Source organism: Pelobates fuscus, chromosome 3, assembly GCF_036172605.1.
Source record: "Pelobates fuscus isolate aPelFus1 chromosome 3, aPelFus1.pri, whole genome shotgun sequence".
NCBI classification, from domain to species: Eukaryota; Metazoa; Chordata; class Amphibia; order Anura; family Pelobatidae; genus Pelobates; species Pelobates fuscus.
In genome coordinates this window covers 70,958,959-70,984,215 of record NC_086319.1, presented here as the reverse complement: position 1 = coordinate 70,984,215, position 25,257 = coordinate 70,958,959, and the positions used below count along the sequence as shown (strand labels likewise).

At 42.8% G+C, this 25,257-nt stretch overlaps 1 protein-coding gene across 1 annotated transcript in view; it reads right to left on the bottom strand.

The window, feature by feature from the left end:
- Window positions 1-15,287: 15,287 nt before the first annotated feature.
- LTA4H (leukotriene A4 hydrolase) overlaps window positions 15,288-25,257 on the bottom strand; it is a 32,239-nt gene continuing 22,269 nt past the window's right edge. The window contains exons 7-19 of the mRNA XM_063447173.1: window positions 25,091-25,163; window positions 23,894-24,034; window positions 23,423-23,446; window positions 22,217-22,287; window positions 21,603-21,714; window positions 20,720-20,864; window positions 18,837-18,940; window positions 18,677-18,747; window positions 16,345-16,399; window positions 16,168-16,263; window positions 15,929-16,011; window positions 15,704-15,808; window positions 15,288-15,546 (exon numbers count right to left, since the gene is read on the bottom strand). Of these exons, the coding sequence (XP_063303243.1) occupies window positions 15,426-15,546; window positions 15,704-15,808; window positions 15,929-16,011; window positions 16,168-16,263; window positions 16,345-16,399; window positions 18,677-18,747; window positions 18,837-18,940; window positions 20,720-20,864; window positions 21,603-21,714; window positions 22,217-22,287; window positions 23,423-23,446; window positions 23,894-24,034; window positions 25,091-25,163 (1,201 nt within the window). The 3' untranslated portion in view covers window positions 15,288-15,425. The remainder of the gene's footprint in view (window positions 15,547-15,703; window positions 15,809-15,928; window positions 16,012-16,167; window positions 16,264-16,344; window positions 16,400-18,676; window positions 18,748-18,836; window positions 18,941-20,719; window positions 20,865-21,602; window positions 21,715-22,216; window positions 22,288-23,422; window positions 23,447-23,893; window positions 24,035-25,090; window positions 25,164-25,257) is intronic.

Here is a 25,257-nt window from a genome sequence, read left to right as displayed (position 1 = left end):
GTTCGCCGATATCTCGACTTGGGAAGTCCTTATCGGCTTTCGGCTTTTTATTTTTTCGGCCCATGTCAGTTGCTGTATCGTAAATATGTTCTGTGGACCGTCTATGTGCCCGTTATCAGCCGCAAAACTTGCGATTTTCATGGATTATTGCGGAGCTCGGAGAAAGCGTGTCTGCTCCGGTACTCTGCCAGGCTCCGCCCCTGGCATATTTTTTTTTTTTCCCGAGGGGTAGACCTTCAAAAAATAAAATTGTCCCCCACTTGCTATAATTTTATTTTCCTTGTCATCATCGATGGTAGTATATTATTTTTCTACCTGGTTCGGGAGCTATACAAGACTGTGAACTAGATATGGAAAGGGGTGTTTCTCATTGTAATATTTTAATTTCTTATTCACAGCTGGGAGACGAACTAACCCACTGTGAAAGCTGCCACTGATGACAAAAAATGACAGTAAGAGTGAGACAGTTTTTTTTTTTTTTAAATACTTTATTTTTGCATCTTGGTAGACAGAGTTATGCTTCAAACAGTGTATGGGCTTGCGCAGAAGCCACGAAACATATTCATCATGAGTACATCATTTCAGGCTGAACAGTTATGCTGAGACAAGTCCTCCCATATCATAATGCTATCATCATCTCAGTCCGCCAAGGCATTTTTTCTTATATTTTCCTTCTTTGCGTTGTATAGGTGTAACCATTATAAAACATTAGAAAAAATAGAAACATAACATGACATTACGGAACATATCGTAACTCAATGGGCCTGAGCGACAAGTCCCTCCACTCGGGACCTCGCCAGTTGATGTGTACCTGCGTATTTGTCTGGCACTTCGAGTTTGAGTACTGGTCATGCACTGTAGTGTGTTGTGTGGTTATTCGCTAGTGTTCTGGAGATTATGAGAAGGATCCCCACGTTCTCCCTACCCCTATATTGTAGGGAAGGAGAGACGCAGAGGGAGAGAAGAAAAAGAAGAGAAGAAAGAGAGAAAAAGCGGAAGGGAGAGGGGGGGGGGGGGGGTCCTATGCGACGTCCCAGCTCGGCTTGCAATTAATGTGAATTTTTGGTAAACTGTAGATCTAGGGGGGATTGAGAAGAGCATAGGCATGCCAAGGCTCCCATAGTTTGTCGAATTTAGATGTGGTCCCTCTCAGTCTAGCCGTTAGGCTATCCATTAGGTGTACCTCCTTTATGTTTCCTATTACTCTCTGGATGTTGGGTAATTCCGTTTGTAGCCAAGTTTGCGCCATAGCTCTCCTAGCCGCCAGAGTGATTTTATGTACTAATTTTTGTTCCTCTCTCGTCCAGTTAACTATGGGTCTGTTTAGGAGGTATGTCCATGGGACAAGGTCAGGTGCTTTATGGAAAATTCCAAACAGTACGAGTTGAATCTGAGACCAGTATCGTTGAGCTTTGGGGCAGTCCCACCACATGTGAAGGTATGTGCCCCTGTGTCCACAACCCCTCCAACACTCATCAGTGGGTGTTTGTCTCATGCGGTGCAGTGTGACTGGGGTGGTGTACCACCTAAACATTGTTTTGTAGGATTGTTCCTGTAATGTTACACAGATGGATACGTTGTGGTTTGCCTCCCAAATGTCTCTCCAATCCTCCCCCTCCAGCACCTCCCCCAGATCCCTTTCCCACGCCTCTGTGTATGTTAGTGGACCCCATTCCTTTGTTTCTGAGCATATGTGTGTGTACATTGTCGTTATTAAGCCTTTTCGCGTGGATTCGTTTAGGCACATTCTCTCAAAAAATGTCATAGGGCCGGTCGCTGCCTGTCTAACGTCTGGCCGCTGGACATAGTCTCTTAGCTGCATATACCGGAAGAAATCAGTGGGGGTGAGGTGTGTTCTCTGTTGGAGCTGGTCAAAGGGTACTAGTATCTTATGTTCGTACATATGACAGATCCTCTGGAGTGAGACAGTTTTATGTCATTTTGCATATATCACATGGGCTATCGAGAGCCAGTTGATGTTGCCATATTATCATAAATTGCTGCAACATTTGCTGGTAATATTGCAATATACTGTGTTTTAACACTGTCCAGAATGGCTGAGTCAGTGGTCATGACATTATCCAAATTAAACAAACTAAACTTCAAATAAAAAAAACTTTAAAAATCATTAAGAAAACCCTGAAGCATTGTCACTATTGTTTACAGTACCACATGCTATCGATAATAAAGAAAAATTTGCAGAAGTTTTTTTTTTATTATTTATCAAATACTTAGAGCAAGTGCAAGTTTTAAAGGGATTCTATAGTGTTAGCAGGGCCGTTTGAAGGAATTTGGGGGCCCCAAGCAAAACAGACATGGAGGCCCCCACATGCACGCTCAAGGTCTGGGCCCCCCGGCGCCTGCACCCGGGTCCTCCCCCCCCCCCCCCCGAGTCCGCCCACAGGGATGCAGTGTCTGCAGGGCCGGTGCAAGGATTTTTGCCACCCTAGGCAAAAGTAAAGTTTGCCGCCCCCCATGTGACATCACAGTGCCCCACCCATATGATCTGCCATGTTAACTAACACAGTGCTGCAGTGCCGCCGTGTTTACAATAAAAGGCCTGCAGGGACAGGCTATAGACACCAGAACCACTACATTAAGCTGCAGTGGTTTTGGGGACTATAGTGTCCCTTTAATGTGAGGTAAATTAGAGATTAGTGCCACGAATAATATACTAGATTGCCTACTTACAACCAGATGAGGATGATGAAGGACTTCAGCTGCCGTCTGGCTCCACTGGTCTGGTGTAGAACAGGCTCTCTGGAGGCGGTCTGGGTCCCAGGGTCCACCTTCATGTTCCACCAATGAGTTTGTTCACAGGGGTGTGTGTGTGTGGGGGGGGGGGGGGGGGGTGTCCTGATGTGTGTAAGGAATGCATTGTGTGAATCTGTGTTTGTATGTGTAAGGGCTGCAAGGTGAGTTTGTGTATGTATGGGATGCAGTGTGTATGTCTGTAAGGCAGTGTTTCCCAACCCAGTCCTCAAGGCACACCTACCAGTCCAGGATTTAAGGATTACCCAGTTTTGTCTAAGGTGTTTTTAGAAAAAAAAGAAAAAACACCTTAGACACAACTGGGTCACCCCTAAATCCTGGACTGGTAGGTGTGCCTTGAGGACTGGGTTGGGAAACACTGCTGTAAGGGATGCACTGAGTGTGTGGAAGGGGTGCATTGTGTGTTGCTGTGTGTAAGGGATGCATTGCTTGTGTATGTGTGTCTGTGTGTAATGCAGTGTGTGTTTTTCTGTGTGCAAGGGGTGCATTGTGTGTGTGTGTGATGGATGTCAATCTCTCCCCCTACCCCCGTCAATTTCCTTCTTCTCCCGCCCTCTCCAATTTCCTTCTTCTCCCCCTCCCTCTCATTGCCTTCTCCCCCCTCCAATTTCCTTCTTCTCCCCCTCCCTTTTATTTCCTTCCTTCCCCCCCCCTCCAATTTCCTTCCTCCCCCTCCAATTTCCTTCCTCCCCCTCCAATTTCCTTCCTCTCCCCCTCCAATTTCCTTCCTCCCTCCCCCCTCAAGTTTCCTTCCTCCCTCCCCCCTCAAATTTCCTTCCTCCCCCCTCAAATTTCCTTCCTCTCCCCCTCCCTCAAATTTCCTTCCTCTCCCCCTCCCTCAAATTTACTCCCTTCCTCTCCCCCCTCCCTCTCCCTCTCCCCCCTCCCTCTCCCTCTCCCCCCTCCCTCAAATGTCCTCCCTTCCTCTCCCCCCTCCCTCAAATGTCCTCCCTTCCTCTCCCCCCTCAAATTCCTTCCTCTCCCTCCCCTCCCTCAAATTTCCTTCCTCTCCCCCTCCCTTTTATTTCCTTCCTTCCCCCCCCTCCAATTTCCTTCCTCCCCCTCCAATTTCCTTCCTCCCCCCTCCAATTTCCTTCCTCTCCCCCTCCAATTTCCTTCCTCCCTCCCCCCTCAAGTTTCCTTCCTCCCTCCCCCCTCAAATTTCCTTCCTCCCCCCTCAAATTTCCTTCCTCCCCCCTCAAATTTCCTTCCTCTCCCCCTCCCTCAAATTTCCTTCCTCTCCCCCTCCCTCAAATTTACTCCCTTCCTCTCCCCCCTCCCTCTCCCCCTCCCTCAAATGTCCTCCCTTCCTCTCCCCCCTCCCTCAAATGTCCTCCCTTCCTCTCCCCCCTCAAATTCCTTCCTCTCCCTCCCCTCCCTCAAATTTCCTTCCTCTCTCCCCCTTCGAATTTCCTCCCTCCCTCTCCCCCCCCAACATTTCCTCCCTCCCTCTCCCCCCCACTCCCTCAAATTTCCTCCCTTCCCTTCCCCCGCTCCCTCAAATTTCCTCCCTCCCTCTCCACCCCACTCCCTCAAATTTCCTCCCTCCCTCTCCCCCCCACTCCCTCAAATTTCCTCCCTCCCTCTCCCCCCCACTCCCTCAAATTTCCTCCCTCCCTCTCCTCCCCACTCCCTCAAATTTCCTCCCTCCCTCTCCCCCCACTCCCTCAAATTTCCTCCCTCCCTCTCCCCCTCCACCCACTCAAATTTCCTCCCTCTCCCCCCCACCCACTCAAATTTCCTCCCTCTCCCCCCCACCCACTCAAATGTCCTCCCTCGCCCCCCCACCCACTCAAATGTCCTCCCTTCGCCCCCCCCACCCACTCAAATTTCCTCCCTCTCCCCCCCCACCCACTCAAATTTTCTCCCTCCCCCCAACCCCCCACCCACTCAAATTTTCTCCCTCCCCCCCCACTCAAATTTTCTCCCCCCCACCCACTCAAATTTTCTCCCTCCCTCCCCCCCACCCACTCAAAATTTCTCCCTCCCTCCCCCCCACCCACTCAAATGTTCTCCCTCCTCCCTCCCCCCCCTCTCCAATTTCCTCCCTCCCTCTCCCCCACTCACTGCACAGTCTTCCCTGTCAGCTGTCCCTGACACCCGGCGGGCGCGCGAGGGAGCACTCTCCTCTGAGTGCTTCCTCTTCAGCTCCCTCGCGCGCCGCGTACTGATGCCGGAGCCGGAAGATGACGTCATCTTCCGGCTCCGGCATCAGTACGGTGCGCGAGGGAGCTGAAGAGGAAGCACTCAGAGAAGAGTGCTCCCTCGCGCGCCCGCCGGGTGTCAGCAGGGCCAGCCTCTGGGGGGCCCTGAGGTGACCGGCTGCTGGGCCCCCCAGGAGAAGAGGCTGGCCCAGTAGGTACATACCGGGCCCCCTGCGACCCGGTATGTACCCACTGAATGTGGGGCCCGGACGACCTGAGCAGTCCGGGCCCCCCAGGACCGCATGCCCCTGCCGGCTCTGCTTGGGGCCCCGGGCCAGCTCGGGGCCCCAAGCAGTTGCTTGTTTTGCCTGTCGGGTAGCGACGGGCCTGAGTGTTAGGAACACACATGTGTATTCCTATCACTATGGTGCCCTCTGGTCCATCCCCTCACAGCATGTATAGGGTTAAAAAACATCTATTTAGTCACTCAATTCCAGCGGCGATGTCCCTCGGCACTAGATTGTCGCTCTGTCTCCTCCAACGTCATCCGATGGGGGGGCCTAATGCATGTGAGGACGTCCAGCGTCTTTTAGGTGACCTAGAATACTGTAAACTCCAGGAAGCACCTCTAATGGCTGTCTGGTAGACAGCCACAAGAGGACTGCCTTAGACCTGCAATGTAAATATTGCAGTTTCTCTAAAACTGTAATGATTTACATTGCAGGACTAAGGGGGACAGGGACATTGCACCCAGACCACTTCAATAAGATTAAGTGATCTAGGTGCGTATCGTGTCCCTTTAACCCCTTAAGGACACATGACATGTGTGACATGTCATGATTCCCTTTTATTCCAGAAGTTTGGTCCTTAAGGGGTTAAATAAATACAAAATTTTAGTAGACATTACCTTAGACTAGATTTGTTAAGTAAAACTCCAGAAAAGGTTGAGGAGTTCAACAGAGAAGAATTATTAAAAGAGAAAATAAGATATGAAAAAGACAATAATTTTGAGGTTGCTTTTCTAACAAAATATAATAACAATCTCACGTACTCAATCTCCATATAAACTACTCGCAATAGAACTGACCTCGCATAATAATATAAAAAGGTGCAAGTATTCCGTGTACCCCACTGTTATAACTGTCATTGAAACACATGTGGAATGCCGTTGGGGTACCACATAAGCGTTGTCATATCTTTTTGCACTACAAAAATAAAGAATTTAAAAAAATATATATATAGATAGATAATAACAAAGCACATAAAATTGAGAAACACTCAAAAACACTAGCCAATTTTAAAATAAGATTGTTTTCTAAATAATTAGCAGAAAACCAGAAACACTTTTAGATGATTCAAGAACCCATTGTCATCCCATGCTTTAAGAAAAGTGCAGGTCGAAAGACGAAAGTTTTTATACTGGAACAGCCGAAAGGCTTTTTCTAATGCAACAATTGTAACACTTGTAAGTTTCAGAGGGAAAAAACTACCACTTTTAAAAGTTTTTTCACAGGGGAAACTGTAGGTTATTTACTTAAGTATATTTGCGGTATCTAATTTGAAGGGAGGATTATTAGGACACTACTTGAAAGACTGCCAGGGGTAAAATGTGGAGGTGATAAGCACAGTGTACCCAGACACCAACTGGAGAGAGTTCAATTGTAACAATCTCTTTTGTGTCAGATATGTATTATTGAGTTCAACATAAATCAGCATTGGAAGATAAACATTGTCGGAGAAAAAACATTTCTTGTTTGGAACAATTCATTAACATTTGTTCGATATAAGTGCAATAAGTACAGTATGTGGCGTCATCAGTAGCATGGATAAGTGTAGTGGTCCAGGGTCAGAGTAGGAACATGCTCTGATGCTTAGTTCCTCCTCCCCGGGTCCGCCCTCCCCCCTCCAAGTTGAAAAGGAGTTCACATAGACATAGAATACATAGACGCCGCACGTCTATGGAATTCTGTGCTGAGCGGCGAGAAATGCAGCAGCCATCTTGGACCGGTCGCCGCTCTATTGAAGCTATTGAGGATCCCTTGGAAAGCCCATCTCACTAAAGGTAAGTGAAGGACTTGGGGGCACTTATAGCTCTTAATGCCCCTAATCCTTAATACCCCTACACACACAGTGTTAATACCCCTATTCCTATGGTGTTAATACCCCTGTGTTGGGGTAGGGGTATTAAGAACTATGTGTGCTGGGATAGGGGTATTAACACTGTGTGTGTAGGGGTATTAAGGATTAGGGGTAGGGGCATTAATGACATGGGGTAGGGGCATTAAGGGCTATAAGTGCCCCCAAGTCCTTCACTTACCTTTAGTGAGATGGGCTTTCCGAGGGATCCTCAATAGCTTCAAAAGAGCAGCGACCGGTCCAAGATTGCTGCCGCATTTCTCGCTGCTCAGCACAGAATGCAGCGTCTATGTATTCTATGTCTATGGGAGTTCAGGTCATCCATGTCATATGGTCTCTTGGGGAGTGAACATCCTTTCTGTGGATCTACCTTGGTAATATGACCAACGGCTGCTTGAGGGACATCGAGGGTGTCAGCCATCAACAATATATTTTGTATTGGGATAGACAAGGTAGTATCCCATTTGAGAGGTGGTGATACAAGGAGTTTTTTTTTGTTGAAGAAAGAAACAGAATGTATTTTTAAGCTAAAAACATCGATCCCACAAGGCTTGAATACAGATGTAGATGTTTTAACTTTTATTGATTAATTTTATATATTTATAACGCTATGCTATAATATTTTTTTTTTTTAAATGCTTTGCTATAATATTGTTATTGCTTCCCTTTTTCATTATTTTTTACACATTTTTATATTAATAGTCTTAATGTATTGTATGTATTTATCTGTTTGGTCTCCCCTCTGCTTATATATGTCTTAATATAGGGTTTTTTTTTAAGGTTGTATTTAATTTTGATTATCTTATGGGTTCAATCTCCCCTGACATGTACTTTAAAATAGAAGTATTTATATCTGGCGCCCTTAGGGGTCTTTTTAGGAGGTTCCCATGTTGATACTTTTGTTTTTTGCTTTTTAATTTGAGGTCTTTTGGGAGTGGGGCTTAGAGTGGCTGACAGTATTCACCAGATTATTTTTATTTGGTGTTTGAACAATAAAGTTCAGCTATGGTAATTTAAACAGCTGTGCAGACCGCTCAAGCTAAATCAGACATCTTGGGCCCACTAATTTTGGCACCAGCTAAGAGAGGAGAGCCAAGTTTCCCCATTTACCAACAGGAAAAATGTCCCCTTTAGGGTAGGACAAAATAAGTCTCAGTTACGTAGTTGTCAAAAATGCCTTTGACAGACAGTTAGCCATTCCCCACAAAACAACACCGACACTTCGCAATTGCTGGTCTTATTTTATTTACCTTAAAAGGCATACAAACATCTAAAATGTGATGTTTCCATGTTCAATCCCCAATATTAGACAGAATGCCTTTATACATGCAAGTCTTTTCTTTTTGTTAACTTTCATGTAAGTACATTTAAGCAGAAATATACACTGACAAGCCACATCAAAACCACCTATTATGTACGTCCCCCTTGTTCTGCTCAAACCGTTCTGATGCATTGAGGGGTGTACTCCACAAGACCTCTGAACATGTCCTGTTGTATCTGGAACCAAGACGTTAGCAGCAAACCCTTTAAGTCTTGCAAGTTGAGAGGTGGGGCCTAAATGGATTGTATTTGATGTCCACTAGACCGCTTTCTTCCTATAGTGCATCCTGCTGCCATTTCTTCCTTATGCAAACAACGCACGCACACACACAGCTATACAACTGATCTAAAAGAAAACATGATTCATTAGACCAGGCAACCTTCTTCCGTTGCTCCAGGGTACAGTTCTGACGCTCGTGTCCCCATTGAAAACTCTTTCAGTGGTGGACAGGGAGCATCATTGTCACTGACATACACAGTGTACCGAGATGCACGAGTTGCTCTGACAAGATTTTATCATGGCCAGCATTAGGTTTTTCAGCAATTTGAGCTACAGTAGCCTTTGCTGTCAAATGCATCAAAAAGCCTTGTGCGCCCATGACCCTGGTTCACCATCCCCTGGTTCACCATTTGTCATTTCTTGCACCACTTTTGGTAGTTACTAACCACCGCATGCCAGGAACACCCCCACAGGACTTGCTGTTTTGAACCTTCAGTCCCAGTGTTCTAGCCATCACTAGTTGGTCCTGGTCAAACTCTCAGATCATTTCCAGTTTTCCTGAGCTCAAACACGTAAAATTAAAAAAACAAAAATTTTACTTACCGAAAATTTATTTTTCCTTAAGATTAGAGGCAGTGCTTATACCACAGGGATATCCAATCTGGAGGGAAAAAACAGGCAGGCAAATCTCCAAACATTTTAATCCCTCCCCTAATTACCTCCTTTCCCATAAGTAGCAGCTCCTCCTGATCATCCCCAGACAATACATAAGCCAAATAGCTGCAAAATTACTTAGTTTATTAGAAAAAATGGGCGGGAATTGTAGCACTGCCTCTAATCTTAAGGAAAAAGAAATTTTCGGTAAGTAAAATTTATGTTTTTCCTTTCAGATTAGAGGCAGTGCTTATACCACAGGGATATAATAAAGCAGATCCAGAGGGCGGGTTCATTTCACCACTGCTTGAAGCACCTTGCGCCCAAAAGCTGCATCCTCCGAGGCCAGTATGTCCAACTTGTAGTGTTTTGCGAAAGTATGGAGCGAGGACCACGTAGCCGCTGAACAAATCTGAGAAGGAGAAGCAGCTGCTCGCAGAGCCCAGGACGTCGAAACAGATCTAGTAGAATGGGCCTTTAACGGGCCTGCATGATCCATGCCATTCCTGGAATACGCCAACTGAATACAATCCTTCAGCCATCTAGCCAGAGAAGTTTTCGAAACCTTCATGCCTTTTCTTGGGCCCTTGAATAATACAAAAAGACTGTTATCCTTCCTGAAGGATTCTGTTGCTTTTAGATATTGCAAAAGACATCTCTTTACATCTAGGCAGTGAAATTTGCGTTCCAAGGCATTAGATGGATTCTGACAAAAAGTTGGTAAGACCACTTCCTGGTTAACATTTGAAACAGAACAAACTTTCGGGCTGAACGAAGGATCGAGCTTTAGAACCACCTTGTCCTGATGAAAAACTAAAAAAGGAAAATTTGCCCGAAGAGCTTGGATCTCACATACTCTTTTAGCAGATGTAATAGCCACCAAAAAAACAGTTTTCAATGAAATGAGCTTTAGGGAAGCTTCCTCCAATGGTTCAAAGGGCGGCTCACAAAGCGCGGAAAGGACTAAGTTTAGATCCCAGGGAGGACAGGTTTCCCTAACATAGGGCACCAAACGAGTCAGAGCTCTGAAGAACCTAGAAATCAGAACATTTGAGGCCAGGCATCTGAGGGAGAAGAAACTGATAGCAGAAACTTGTAATTTCAACGATGCAGGTTTAAGGCCTTTTGCAAATCCCATCTGAAGGAAGCTTAGGATCTTCTGAATGGACGCGGAAACCGGGTTGACTTTAAACCTACAACACCACTGACAAAATATCTTCCAAATTCTAGTGTAGATCTTAGACGTCGATTCCTTGTTAGTTGCCAACAGGATCTTAATCACTTCAGGATCCAGACCTTTGCTCTCTAAAATCTGGAATTCAGAAACCAAGCCGTCAACTGGAATTTCCGAAGGGTCGGAAGAGGCACCATGGCGTCCTCTAGAATTTCTCCTGAAAGCGGCAACTTCCAAAAGGTGGCCCCCGGAAAGTTCAGGAGAACTGAGAACCAACTTCTCCTCGGCCACCATGGAAGGATTAGGATAATTCTTACATTTTCCAGCCTTACTTTTTGAAGTATTCTGGGAATAAGCACTACTGGCGGAAAGATATAAGCCAGGTTGAACTTCCATGGAACTGACAGGGCATCTATGAAATCCGGCCTGTCCGCTGGATTTAGGGACGCAAACCGTCTTGTCTTCCTGTTCATTCTGGATGCCATCAGGTCTATCTCTGGAACACCGAAGCGGTCTGTGATGAAATTGAAAGTTCTGCATGACAGGGACCAATCTGCTTGTTTCAAATGATGCCTGCTCAGGGCATCTGCCACCACATTGAATTTTCCTAAAATGTGAACTGCAGAGATGGACATAAGGTGCACTTCCGCCCACAGCATGATCATTGAACACAGGCTTTCTAATCTTGTTGATCTCGTACCTCCCTGTTTGTTCAAATATGCCACTGTCGTACGATTGTCTGAACGAATTTGAATATGTCGCTTTATGATGAGAAACTGAAACGCCAAGAGTGCCATCCATACGGCCTTTAATTCCCTGAAGTTCGAGGAACTTCTCATATCCTTCACTTGCCAGGACCCCTGCTTCTTTATGTCTCCCAGATGGGCCCCCCAGCCCAGCGCAGAGGCATCTGTTATGATAGTGAAGGACTTCATCCGGAATGACAGACCCTCGTGGAGGAAACGAGAAGATGTCCACCACTGCAGACTTTTTAAAATTAGATTGTTGAACCTCATCAGCCCATCCAGGCCGAGTTCCTGTCGATTCCAGACTAGCAGAATGTTTCTTTGTAGAGGTCTCATTCTGGCTTTTGCCCAACCGACGGCCGGAATTGAGGCTGTAAACAGACCCAGCAAGCACATGGCTTCTCTGATTGAAAACACTCTTTTTACTCTGAGATTCCGGATTAACCGCTTGATCTTTAGTTTCTTTTCTTCCGGCAGAAATAACTTCATTGCGATAGAATCCAAAATTAGACCCAAGAACTGGATCCTTTGAACTGGCACTAGTTCCGATTTGTTGAAATTTATTAGCCAGCCATGCTTTTCCAGCGATTTGATGGCTGTCCTCAGATCTAACTGTAGTTGAACCTGGGACTCTGCAATCAACAGCCAGTCGTCCAAATATGGAATGACAGCGATGCCCAAACCTCTTAGAAAGGCTGAAACGACTACTAGAAGCTTTGTGAAAACTCTGGGCGCTGATGATAGGCCGAAAGGCAGTGCTCTGAATTGGTAATGTTTGGTTACCGATTGGCAGCACACCGCAAACCGTAGAAAACTTTTGCTGGATTCCGCTATGGGTACATGAAGATAGGCATCTTTCAAATCCAGGGACGCAAACCAACTCTTTGGGTGAATAAGCAGAGCCGCTGATTTTACTGATTCCATGAGGAATTTCTTTTTTATAATCCGCTTGTTTACGGCTTTTAGATCTAGAATAGGTCTGAACGAACCATCTGGTTTTGGCACCAAGAAAAGTCTTGAATAGGTGCCTTGATGTCTTTCCTTCATAGGAACTTCTTCCACCACTCTTTTTAGTAACAGAGTTGACACTTCTCGCATCAGAGAGAGTTCCATATCTAGAGACTGAACCCTGGAACATAGAAACATGTTTATAGGGGCTTGTGATAATTCTAGAGCGTATCCGTGCTCTATCACTGTAAGGACCCAGCGATCTGACGTTGTCTCTTTCCAGTGCTCTAGGAAGTGACTCAACCTTCCACCCACCGGCCTGGCGTCATAATTTTTTATTTCTCTTGGCAGTAAACCTTTCCTTCTTCCTATAATCAAAGGCTCTTTGCTGTTGACCCCTGAAATAGTTTCTACGAAAGGAACTTCTGAATGAAGGACGAGTCTCTGCGTGACGGCTTCTAGACTGCTTCCTATATGATACTGGTAAAGCTTTCCTTCCTTCCTTCATCTGTTTCAACAGCTCATCCAGCTTAGAACCGAAAAGTCTTCCTGGTTCAAAAGGTAGTTCACACAGAGAATTTTTAGATGCCGCATCTGCAGACCAATTCTTAAGCCAAAGCGCTCTCCTGGCGACTGTTGAGATACCAATATTCTTGGCCGACAATTTCAGGCTTTCTGAAGAAGCATCCACTAAAAAATCAGACGCCATCTTGATATTTTTTAATAGCTTTAACGGGTCTTCCTTAGCTTCTCCCGTATATACTTTTTCTAGTTCTTCCAACCAAAGTTTCTGGGCCTTGGCAACGGATGACCCCGTAATCAAGGCTTTAGCTTGGGCTGCAGAAGAGATGAACAACTTCTTTAAAGAGGAGTCCATGCGTTTATCCATGACATCCTTGAGCCCGCTTGAATCTCCAATTGGTAAAGTAGTCTTTTTACCTATTTGAGCAATAGGGACGTCCACTACAGGGACCGTATCCAGCTTGCAGTCTTGCTCTGATTCTATGGAAAAAAGAGTTTTAAAATGCTTAGACATAAACGGCTTGTGACTAGGGAACTTCCATTCTTTCAAAATCAATTCCTTAGTCTGTGGGTGAAAAGGAAACACTTTGGACTTTTTCCCCGTTACCCCAAAATCAAAGATGCACTGCACTTCTTTAATCAATTTCCCAATGGCTTCATCTGGGAAAGCAAATTCCTCATCTGAGGAATCACTGCCTGAATTATCTTCATACTCAGAACCACTAGTTCCCGAACTAGTATCAGATGTTTCCCAAGATCTCAGTCTTTTCTTAGCATGCTTTACCATCTGAGAATCCTGGGCAACAGAAGCCTGGACTGACTGTAAAGCAGCTGACTGCACATCCACAAATGTTTGCTGCATACTTTGCTGCAACCAGCTGAGAAAAGTGGACATTTCTGTTCTCTTTGCTTCCTCTGAAGCTTCTTTTGAACACACTGAGCAAAGTTTCTTTTTACAACCATCAGGCATAGGTTGGCCACACACAGAACACATTAAATGCTTGGTTTTAGATGCACATTTCCCCTTCTCAGCAACTTTATCCATACTTTCCGGATTAGACATACTGGAAAACAAGAAAACAAGAAAGGGGAAAATAATCAAAATTTTCTCCTTACGGATTCAGGCTAAGAACCATTTAAAATGAAAACTTAACAGTCTTACCTTAAATGGCCTGAGAGTGTGTTGGAGGGCAGGTGAGAAACACACTTCACAACCGATCTGAGAGCTCCTGGCAAACAGAGGTTGCTGCTGGTACATGCTCATATAAGTCCTGTAACCAAACGGAAACGTCCAGTTCGAATTTGGCGCCTGAATCCAGGTTCGCATTGCGCATGTGCATAGCGCTCTGCGACTCCCTGGTGGAACGCAACGCAACCTGTGTGTGCGTTCCACCGACAGGACCTCCCAGCCGACGCACGCCTGCGTCCTTCGTCATACCGGCACCTGGCACGGCAAAAGACAGCAACATAAATTTCGAGTGACCACGCCGGCCGGCGTGTTGCACGCTACTTACCGGACATCAAGGAAGCAGAGCCTCCAGAGCCTCAGCCCTTCTCACCTACTTCCTGGAGAACCTTCCTGTCTAACCTCCCCTGCCGAAGGCAGGCAAAGAACTGGGGATGATCAGGAGGAGCTGCTACTTATGGGAAAGGAGGTAATTAGGGGAGGGATTAAAATGTTTGGAGATTTGCCTGCCTGTTTTTTCCCTCCAGATTGGATATCCCTGTGGTATAAGCACTGCCTCTAATCTGAAAGGAAAAACTAAATTAAATGAATGTTCACTTGCTGCCTAACATATCCCATCCCTTGCCATTGTAACGATATCAATCTTGCTTCACTCGTCAGTGTTTTTAATGTTGTGATGAATTTATGTAATGCGAATTGAACACTTTTCAGTGCTGCCTTTTGTTACCTGGGGCACATTGAGCAATTGCACAGCTTTTCTTGTTTTTTTGTTTTTTTTTACCACCAATAATTTTCACAAAGCAGGTTCCTTCATAGGCCTTTCGTGTACCATTAAGGCTATAGAGATATGGAATAAATACATACAGGTGGAAAGATATGAGAGCTACACATAGAAATCCATATCTTTGGTCTAAAGCTTGTACCAGTGGAATGGACCAATGCAAGCGGTCAGTTGATTGAACCTTTTGGGTATCAGATGTGATCTTAAATAACAATTCGAATCTACGGAGTTCGACAAGAATAATTTAAACAAGTAGGAAAATGTTATAGGTAACAACGTGGAATCTACTTTTGTCTCACTGTCAGCCATCTTGCTACTAGCACTGTGACACAGTTGCTTTGCACGATTAATAAAACTCTTCGTTGAACCTTATGGTTATTCAATTATTACGCTAACATGGGTGTTAGTGGGATGGAATTATCTTGCAATTAAAGTTTTACAGTTTTCCCTCAACACACACATGTGTTTTTCAAAATAATGATATCCTCCTTAAAAAAATAAAAGAAATTAATAAAAATAAATAAATAAATAAATAAATAAATAAAAAGGGGGACATAACCAGTGCAATTTAAAAATAACAATTTTGGAGAACCCGACAGCACCTCTGAGTGCTTCCCACATTTCTACATCTGGAAGCTATTGGCCATACTGTAAGAAAATGTAATAGAACCAATCAGGTTTTTTATTTTATTTATTTTTTAATGATGATAAAAATTGCAAGCATATAAAATGTCCCCAATTTGTGTGCCATACAAAGCTTTGATCACATAAAACTCCACAAGATTGAGGGTGGTTAGAAAATTCTTAATTGCTAAAGTGACATTAACTATCCACGTGAAGGTCCTTTGCCACAAGCATTTCAGTCACTGGATGCATAGACGATCTGTTCTTCTTGAAGGTGCTGACTGCTAAATCACGAGACTTGTCAAAGTTGTACAGATCACTGAAAAGAAGGGGTTAAAAAAAAATGCATTAAAATGGTTTCCAAATTTGGAGGTGGAAAGTACTAGTGAGCGTCTAAGTGATAACTATTCAACTTTGTCTAGTGTAAAACCAAGAATGTGACGTTTTACGCCAACTTTTCACTCTGTATAACTTACCGATAGAGGGGACGAGTAAATTTCATCCTTCCTTGATCGGTTGCCATTTTGAGCGCCAAGGGAATAGCTTCTTCCCATTTTGCCCGAATGCAGAGACGAAGCCACCTGCATGAATGACACGCGTGCAACAACTGTTGGTTTCGACCTATCACGAATGTTCTTCTCAGCTTTCAGTGAATCTTGAAATTTTGATCAGTGTTTTAGTTAAAAGGAAGGATCACATACCTGAATCGAATTTCTGAGTTTTTAACATCATTGAAGTTGTACACCTCTTGCATGCGTTTGACATGAGCGACTGGGAGTGGCTCCTATGAAGAGGAAACAATAAAAATAGCTGAAAAATCTTTGAGTGGTTTTGAAACTGTTCATAGTTTAAGATGACTCAACACCGAGCGGTCAGCCTGATCAATCTTTGAACGCCACCTGAAAGAGCTATATTATGATGTAAAAGATTATTCTCTTACCTTGAGCAGCAAAAGCGTTAAAAGCTCAATTTTCTGAAATGCGGACAAATCTTTTAAATCTTCAATACTGAAGGAGCTCAGATCGCTTTCCTTAGCCTAGAATACCATTGGGAGAACCAGGTCAGTTATAATTTCTCTGTGTAGACTTCATAGCTGTGTATACTGTATTCTCCTTACCTCAACCCATTTATTGCCAAGAGCGATACAAGCATTAGCCAAGGTCATGTCGTACCTAGAAGAACAAAAGCAAAACAAAAATTAAATATATAAAAAAAGTTATATGTTCCTGCTAAAAAATGACCAACTCCCAACACGTTGCACATTAAAATGACCACTATAGGCACCCAGACCACTTCAGCTTAATGAAGTGGTCTGGGAGCCAGGTCCAGCTAGGATTAACCCTTTCTTCTATAAACATAGCAGTTTCAGAGAAACTGCTATGTTTATAATAGGGTTAATCCAGCCTCTAGTGGCTGTCTCATTGACAGCTGCGCTCCTCACTGTGATTTTCAGTGAGAAGACGCCAGCGTCCATAGGAAAGCATTGTGAATGCTTTCCTATGGGCTGGCTGAATGTGTGCGGGGCTCATGTGCATTCAGCTGATGACGAGGAGGAGGAGGAGAGCCCCCGCCCGGTGCTGGAAAAATAGGTAAATTTAACCCCTTCCAGCCTCTAGAGCCCGGCGGGAGGGGGGCCCTGAGGGTGGAGGCACCCTCAGGGCACTACAGTGCCAGGAAAACTTGCTAAACCTTCTAGTTTTTATGTCACATATTTATTATTATAGTGGTCCTTTAAAGGATGATCGTCAAAATGTAACCCCTTTTCACAGAATAGGTTCCTCATAAGACTTCCTGCAAAGCTGTGACAATAGTCTCCAGAGAGATAATGGGTATAATAAAATATAAGGGTTTTTCTGTCCTGATATAGAGTTATTTCATACTGTGCATGTTACAGAGCTTGCTAAACCTTCTAGTTTTTATGTCACGTGTTTCATTTGAGGCACAAGGAACGGTTTAGATTGAGCAGTAGATCGAACATTTGGCTGGAAAATGAAAACTTCAGAGAATTGTTCAATTTTGGCTATTTTGGCACGATGTTTAATATTTAATAGTACTCCTGTTCTTTAAATAAACTCAAAAAAAATATAAACAGTTGGGCCAATGTGTCAATCTTTGACAACATGATAGTCACCTCTGTTATATAAATTCACAGAGCCCAACTGAAGGATACTCTGTTGTTACACAAAATAAATGTATTTTAGGCAGCCGAGACTAACAATGATATCAATAGCAGAATCCAAAACCAATACACAAAATTATACATTTGTGAAAAATAGAAACCTCAGGCTATTTAACCAAGAGCATTTTGACATTTTTCATTTAATAATTTTATAGCCAACATCTACCAAAATGACTGGTTAGATTTTCCAGACAGGTTTCAATTCTCAAGAGAAATTTCAGAGACTGTCAGGGTTAAATACTAAAGTGAGAATTCAGGATGAATTTAAAGGGTTATTCCAACCACCATGACCACTTCAGTGATTTAAAAAGGTCATGGTGAGGGTAGTACGAGAAAGAATGTGCAATGTTTCAGCTTGAAACAGTGCACATACTAAGATATTTGAAATTGTGTGCTGGGGGTTAGTTGCTCCCCCAGCACATGAGACATTGGCAACACAGAACAGGCTGAAAATGTCAATTCTGTACATAAAATAGGTCTCTGCATACACGGCATGCTGCCTCCAGACATAAAAATCTTTCCCCCTTGTAGGCAGAGCGCCTGCAAGAGGAAGCTACCTTTTCCATCCCACATACTCTGTATTTCCTTTCCTGCCTCTCTCCGTTTCTTTAAATAAACCTTCCCTAGTTGGCTCAGACTGCATGCATGTGCTTTGAGCCGGCAAAATTATCCAATCACAGGCTTCTCTATAAGAAGCCTGTGATTGGATGGCATGCAGCCCCAGTGATGTCAGAGGGGGAGTAGAAGATTAGCATCGGTAGCTTCACCTGGTGCTGGCTTCCACGTGATTAAAACTTTTTCTTGGAGGTTTTCTGCAAATTGACAGGGTAGGGGAGGGGGGTGGGAACTTCTCCAATACTGCCCAATAAGGCATATTACACCAGAATGGTTCCCCCTCCACCCCCCCTCTAAAAAGCGGTATAGTAACCCTTTCTCTTTGAATTCTCACTTTAGTGAATAACCACGTCTCCCACTACTGTAAAAATGATATACCACTACTACTACCACCAAGTACCCCATGTAGAGCTTTGACATTTTTTACAAGTTATAGTGAATTTCCAATGCTCTTTTGTCATCAAGTGCATAAATGGCAACAATGTTGGTGACTAAGGAGTGAGTGATGTATTGGTCTGAGCTTCCTAAACATTCTTCCACCAAAAAGCAAGATAAACATTTAGCTAAGCACATTCTCCTATTCTTCAGGATTTATTGAATTCAATAAATAAAAGTTCAGCAAGTCATTGCTGGAGTGCTGGAACACAAGACTTACTGAGGTTGTACTGGTGGCATGCCAGGTGTATGCATCCATCCCGTCCAGTTAACTTTGTCAAGAATCTCAACCTGCACAAGGAACGTAGGGTATTGTAGCATTAGGTTAGTAGAAAATATAAAAACTGCTGTAAAATAATACAACATCCTCGCTCTCCTACCTTGTCCTTAAAATAGGAATAGAGGTATTTCTTCCATTCATCTGTAGTCACACTCTTGTATGCAAACACCTGAAGATACGATTTCAGGAAGCCCAAAAACACATCTGGCAAAACAAAACCACACAGTTAAAGTTCTGTTTGATAGATGGGAATTTCATTTTGGTCGTCTAGACTCTAGACAAAGAAAAAAATCTCACCGGAATCTTCATTTTAGAGTTAAGCAAAAAAGGAACATTAATGGCTTAGATATACAATACCAAAGTTTGTATGTAAGTATGTAATAACCTGTTGGACTTTGCCGTATATACTCAAAAGCCTATTCTGTAATCTGATGCATATGAGAAAAAAAAAGAAAAAAAAAGGGCAAATGTACAAAAAAGTTAACTAGAAGAATATGTCAAAAGAAAGGATAAGGGCACTCCAAAAGTTCAATTTCAGGCAATTTATTGTCACCAGAATTTGCAAAAAAACATTTTGACCAGTGTGGCCTTTATCACATCGTGGGGACAATAAATTGCCTGAAATTGAACCTTTATCCATTCTTTTGAAGTATTACATTTGGGATTTGGTGCTGGACCTGGATCTAGCTGTACCCTGGTTCTAAGGTTGGAAGATTGAGTGCAGTTCCTGTGTTAAAACTAGAAGAATATGGTCAGTCAGGCCACGGCATGTTGGTCATGTCCTGCCTTGAGTCTAGGGGACCCACATTAGTTACATTTTAAAAGCAAAGTTTAATGAGGTACAGGATCTGAATACAATATCTGTCCACTTAAATAAAAGGACAGATCATAATAGATTTTTGTTTAAATCTTTGCCCCCCCCAAAAAATACAAAATAAAAAATGAATATTGCAATCAAAGCTCGCATACTAAAACACCTGAATGCTCTTGTGTAACAGTTACTGTTGCACACTGGAATTTGAATCCTTTTCCAAATATAAAAAAAGCCTACAGGCATTTGGAAAACCTTTTATGTTTTCAGTTTCATATAAGTCGCTTTCAAAACTATCACACTGGGAAAGATTTACCAAAGTTTTCTATTCTAAAAAACAAAACAAAAATGGACTAAAAGCACTAGAAGTGGGCCAATCACCATGCGAACCAGCAGACAAATTCAGTGTCCGACACCTACCCTTTTAAATTTTTGCATCACTTTTTAAAATAGAACATGGATTAATTTTCCCCCATGGCATCAAGATATTCAACAGAGCATTGAGCTGCTTTTTAAATTGCATTTTCTGCAGATTCTTAAAGTTGATGAGCAGTAGTATAAGGCCTTGTAAGTGAACCGTGGCAGATTGACCATACATATGGCTTATTCGAGTAAAATTACACAACATTTACAGCATTTTCAGCCACCATTACAATGGTATCCAAAAGCAGACTGGTGCACAAATCATTTGCAGCTGTGCAGAATGAATCACATGCCTGTTAAATCGCTGGATTAATTAATCTATTTGTTTGTCCAGTGGTTAACAGGCATTTGGTTTGCTCAGCGCCTGTTGAATGGGATTTGTGCACAAGTCTATCCAAAAGCAAAAAAAGGTTTAAGCTTGTCAAATCAATTCAGCACATGTTATGTGATCTATAAACACGGTGCAGCAACATTTTAGCCAGTCTGCAGTATTTACAATGCTGGACTGGGACCATATGTTGATTGAAATATTGCTGCACTTTTGAGTGTGCGGCAAATCTAAGCCAAGCTGAACCGATCTCCTGTAGGTAGTTGCTTCATTATATAACACATTACAATGGCAGCACAACACCAGGAAAGTCATGGGTTACCCATCTGCTATATGGGGAAAGCTATAAAAAAAAAAAAAAAAAAAAAAAACTCAAATCTGATCTAAAAAGGAATTTGGGTTGTGCATAAATGAGGCCTACCTGGCCCTCCAAGAAGCTGTTCTAGGTAAAACAGGAGAGCAAACCCTTTCTCGTAAGGAACAGAAGAAAATGCTTCATCAACATCCACCTCGTGTAGATTGGGAACCAAATTGGTGAGAACATTGCTGGCACCAAAAGTGTTAACCTAGATAAACATTAAAGCAGTCCAGTCTTAGTTCAACGTGTAAGCGGTGACAAGAGTCAAACAGTTATAACCAAATATTAGATCAACATTCTACTCCAGCATTCTTTTACCAACATAAATATGAGAGCAATCCTAGGCATACAACGGCATGACCTACACTCACTTTATAAACCTACAGTCACTTCTGGGTTAGCCAAGCCCTTAGCTTATCATGGCTATCCAGTTTGGGCTGAAATAACATTCATAATGCAGAAGTGTTAATTACACGTTATCAATGTGGTTGAGGATAAATTGGTGCCTGTCTTTGTCAAACTGCTCCGAAACAGTATAATTATAATAATATTTTAAAAATTCGCAATAGCCACTACACAGAGCTGTAGTGGTTATGAGGCATACAGTCCCTTTAAATCAACATTGAGTATTTAATCAACATATAGTATAGCATCCTAACCTTTGCAATTGTATAAGGAAAAACAAAAAGAAAAAAAACACAAACACACAACTGGAAGTCATCCGCTAAAGAGTGAAGTTTATTTTTATAAACAAAACCCAGTCTAAGGCAGTGATTCATCTTTCGTTGCATTGAATCATTTTAGCAGGTCATTCAAGTGGAAGGTTTATTAACCTGTGGAATGTGTAACCCCTGCGCTACATATGCGCAAAAGGAAGCAGACAGAACGAAACAGATCAATGTCGGCCCCCGACTCCCCTCAAATAGAAAGCAGCATAGACACCTACTGAATTTTGCAATTCTTTCCATCCTCCCAAGCCTCGGAACTGACGGAAATTTTCACCATAAAGAAGACCATCAATCCTGCGTTCCAAATACACCGTGTGTCCCTCGTTTAACCTAGGAGGGAAACAATTAAAGGTACAATCTTCTGAAGTGACAGGATTACAGACATACATTTCAGCTGGATAAAAATCAAACAGTTAATGCTAGGCTTGTTTTATGAAATCATTAATTAAGTAAAACAAAAAACGACAAAATATAGGTATTAAAAGACACGGCCAAGAGAAGAACAAACTTAAAGGGGCACTATAGTCATCAGAACAACTACAGGTTACTGTAGTTGTTCTTGTGAGTATAGTCTGTCCATGCAGGCTTTCATAAAAAATGCAGTGTTTACATTAGTGCCTAGAGACACCTCCAGTGGCCATTACTCAGGCATTTTGGCATGCGTGCACATTAGCCTTCCAATGCTTTCCCATGGGATTGGCTGAGACTGTCAATTTTCAATGCAAAATTTTCACTCGCCAATGGCAAGGGGCAAGTGGAAACTTTGAACCCTGCATGTAGTGTCTGTCTTGCAAGCTCTGGAATTGCGACCTCTTCAAATTATTAGACGTACCAAAAGTGTTCCCATGTTCGGTTTGTCACCAAGTTTCCAGTCCAGCTGTGTGAAATTTCATGGGCAATCACCTTTAATTAAAATAAGGTTTAGTATATTCTTGGGGTTCCCTGAAAAAGCCTTTAGAAAGCATAACAGTGTTTACAACAAAAGATATATTAAGATTCATTTTTAATTCAAAAATAAAGTCTTCGTGTAAAGAGGTTGTTTGTTTGTCAAATCCAAAAGAAATTATTTTTTAGGATTTGAAGGTTAACTAAAGCCTACATCCATTCGTTTTGAACAGGTTTTTAACTTGTTTTAGAAGGATTTTGTAGTTATGATTTCTTTGCTCATGCAGCAGGACCTAACACTACTTTGGTCTAAACCGCAAGTCAATGATGGGAAGGAGAAAAAGGGGAGAGAGAAAAGGGGAGAGAGAAAAGGGGAGAGAGAAAAGGGGAGAGAGAAAAGGGGAGAGAGAAAAGGGGAGAGAGAAAAGGGGAGAGAGAAAAGGGGAGAGAGAAAAGGGGAGAGAGAAAAGGGGAGAGAGAAAAGGGGAGAGAGAAAAGGGGAGAGAGAAAAGGGGAGAGAGAAAAGGGGAGAGAGAAAAGGGGAGAGAAAAAAGGGGAGAGAGAAAAGGGGAGAGAAAAAAGGGGAGAGAAAAAAGGGGAGAGAAAAAAGGGGGGGAGAGAAAAAAGGGGGGGAGAGAAAAAAGGGGGGGAGAGAAAAAAGGGGGGGAGAGAAAAGGGGAGAGAGAAAAGGGGAGAGAAAAAAGGGGAGAGAAAAAAGGGGAGAGAGAAAAGGGGAGAGAAAAAAGGGGAGAGAAAAAAGGGGAGAGAAAAAAGGGGAGAGAAAAAAGGGGAGAGAAAAAAGGGGAGAGAAAAAAGGGGGGGAGAAAAAAGGGGAGAGAAAAAAGGGGGGGAGAGAAAAGGGGGAGAGAAAAGGGGGAGAGAAAAGGGGGAGAGAAAAGGGGGAGAGAAAAGGGGGAGAGAAAAGGGGGAGAGAAAAGGGGGAGAGAAAAGGGGGAGAGAAAAGGGGGAGAGAAAAGGGGGAGAGAAAAGGGGGAGAGAAAAGGGGGAGAGAAAAGGGGGAGAGAAAAGGGGGAGAGAAAAGGGTAGCAGGTTTATGCTTTGTAATTTAGAATATACATATATACAAACACGGTTAGAAGAATAGTGGATTAAAAAGTATTAACAGAAGAAGTTTAGAAAGATTATTACATACGCTTGCTAGGGAGCGATCACCAGCCTGCATTGGTGGAAAAGAAGAAAAAAAAAAATCATTAAATTAAAATCTTGCATAACAATTTGCATTAATGTCATTCTTTACGTTACAGAACTTACGCAGTCAGTAATTCGATTAAAGCAGCTTTGTCATAGGTACTTTTTTTTTACCCTATTAGTTCTTATTTCTTCCAGGAGTATTTTTTTGGCATTGATTCCCCATTCTTGGCACCAGAACTACTGTATACATATATTCCAAAGGTTTTGCCTAAGATTGAACACTGTCTAGCGATGCTTAACATGAAGGCCTCTAGTTTGATTGGCAAACGGCAACGTTTACATTTTATAAATACATAAAAAAAAATGATATATGTCAACCAATGGAGTGTGCAATTATACCTGTGAACTTTCAACAATTACATTCCAAATTTATAAAATGTTGGCAGCAAAATGTTATCATTTATCCAATTACCAGAACAGTTGGGGTAACGAAAGTAAGACAAGGGTTCTCCATGCCGCCATAGGGAAACGAAGGAGGCAAAACAAGCAGATCATATTGTTCCCAGACGTAAGGACCAGCCAAGCCTTCTGCGTACTTTAACATTTTTTCTGTCTGTGTGGAGAGAAAATGTGTCGTAAGTGAAAAGTTTACCATTTATTGAATAGATTTTGCAAGCAGGCGCATCTTTTGGGATGGCCTACTGATTTCTCTATGATAACATTTGTCGATGAAACGGTATGGACATGACAACTGCATAGGAGCAAAGTTTGTGGGAGTTACATACTTTATATTATGACGAATAAATAAGTTGCTTTTTCAAATCGTTCAATCAAATCATCAGCCCAACTAAAAGCATAGCCGACTTAGAGGATTTTTCTAGTTTGGCTATTTTGTCCATAAATTTTAAAATCAACTACTGGGGCTAACCTCTTACGATCATTGAAGCATCTTGACTTGATCATATACTCTGCATATTGCGGATCTCCATGGCAGCCTTAAGCTCTCGGCATGAGCATGCACTATTGGAATTCATACAAATGCTTCTCTCACTCTTCACATAAAGATATGCAACAGAGCAAATACACCTCATGTGAATTTACCTTCCACACAGCCTTCTCACAGCACAGTCCTTGGTCAAAAAGGTTATGGCAGAAAACAGCAGCAGTTACCTGGCATAACTTCTCATCAGGGTCTGTATGGCAACTGTACCTTATGCAAAAATCAAGACCATGATCGCACAGGGATCCTGGATCAGTCATTGTGCTACGATCAATTATGTTGCTCTATGGCTGTACTACACTCTACCTTGAGAAATCTCCATCGTCCTTTGGAACAGAGATCTATGATTTGGACACTGAATGGGTTGAACTTTACCCCCCATGTACTATATGGGATCTGGTTTTCTCCCAAAATGTAGCAATAACACTGTATTGTTTTTTTTTCTTTGCTAGCGGAGAGACAGTTCCTGGACTTCTCTTCATTATCTTTTAACTGCAATTATTAAATATCTTAAACAAAATATGAAGTTAATATTGTTTAGTTTTTTTGGAGGGACAGAATAATGGAAACCTGTGTCCCAGTGAAGCCTTTTGGCTGCGAGATGATCAGTAGAGTATAAATGATAAACATTTACATTCCCTTTCACAAAATGTAATATGCAGAACCAACCTCAGCAAATTCATACACAGAAGCTTCCAAAAGCTCTTTCTCAGTCCACACTGTTGTTCTAGGACCAATCTTCCTGTTGGAGAAGAAAAAAAAAAAAAAATAGCATCATACACACGGTCAGCTTTTCACACATAATAAGCCTCACTTAATATACGCTCACTTGACTG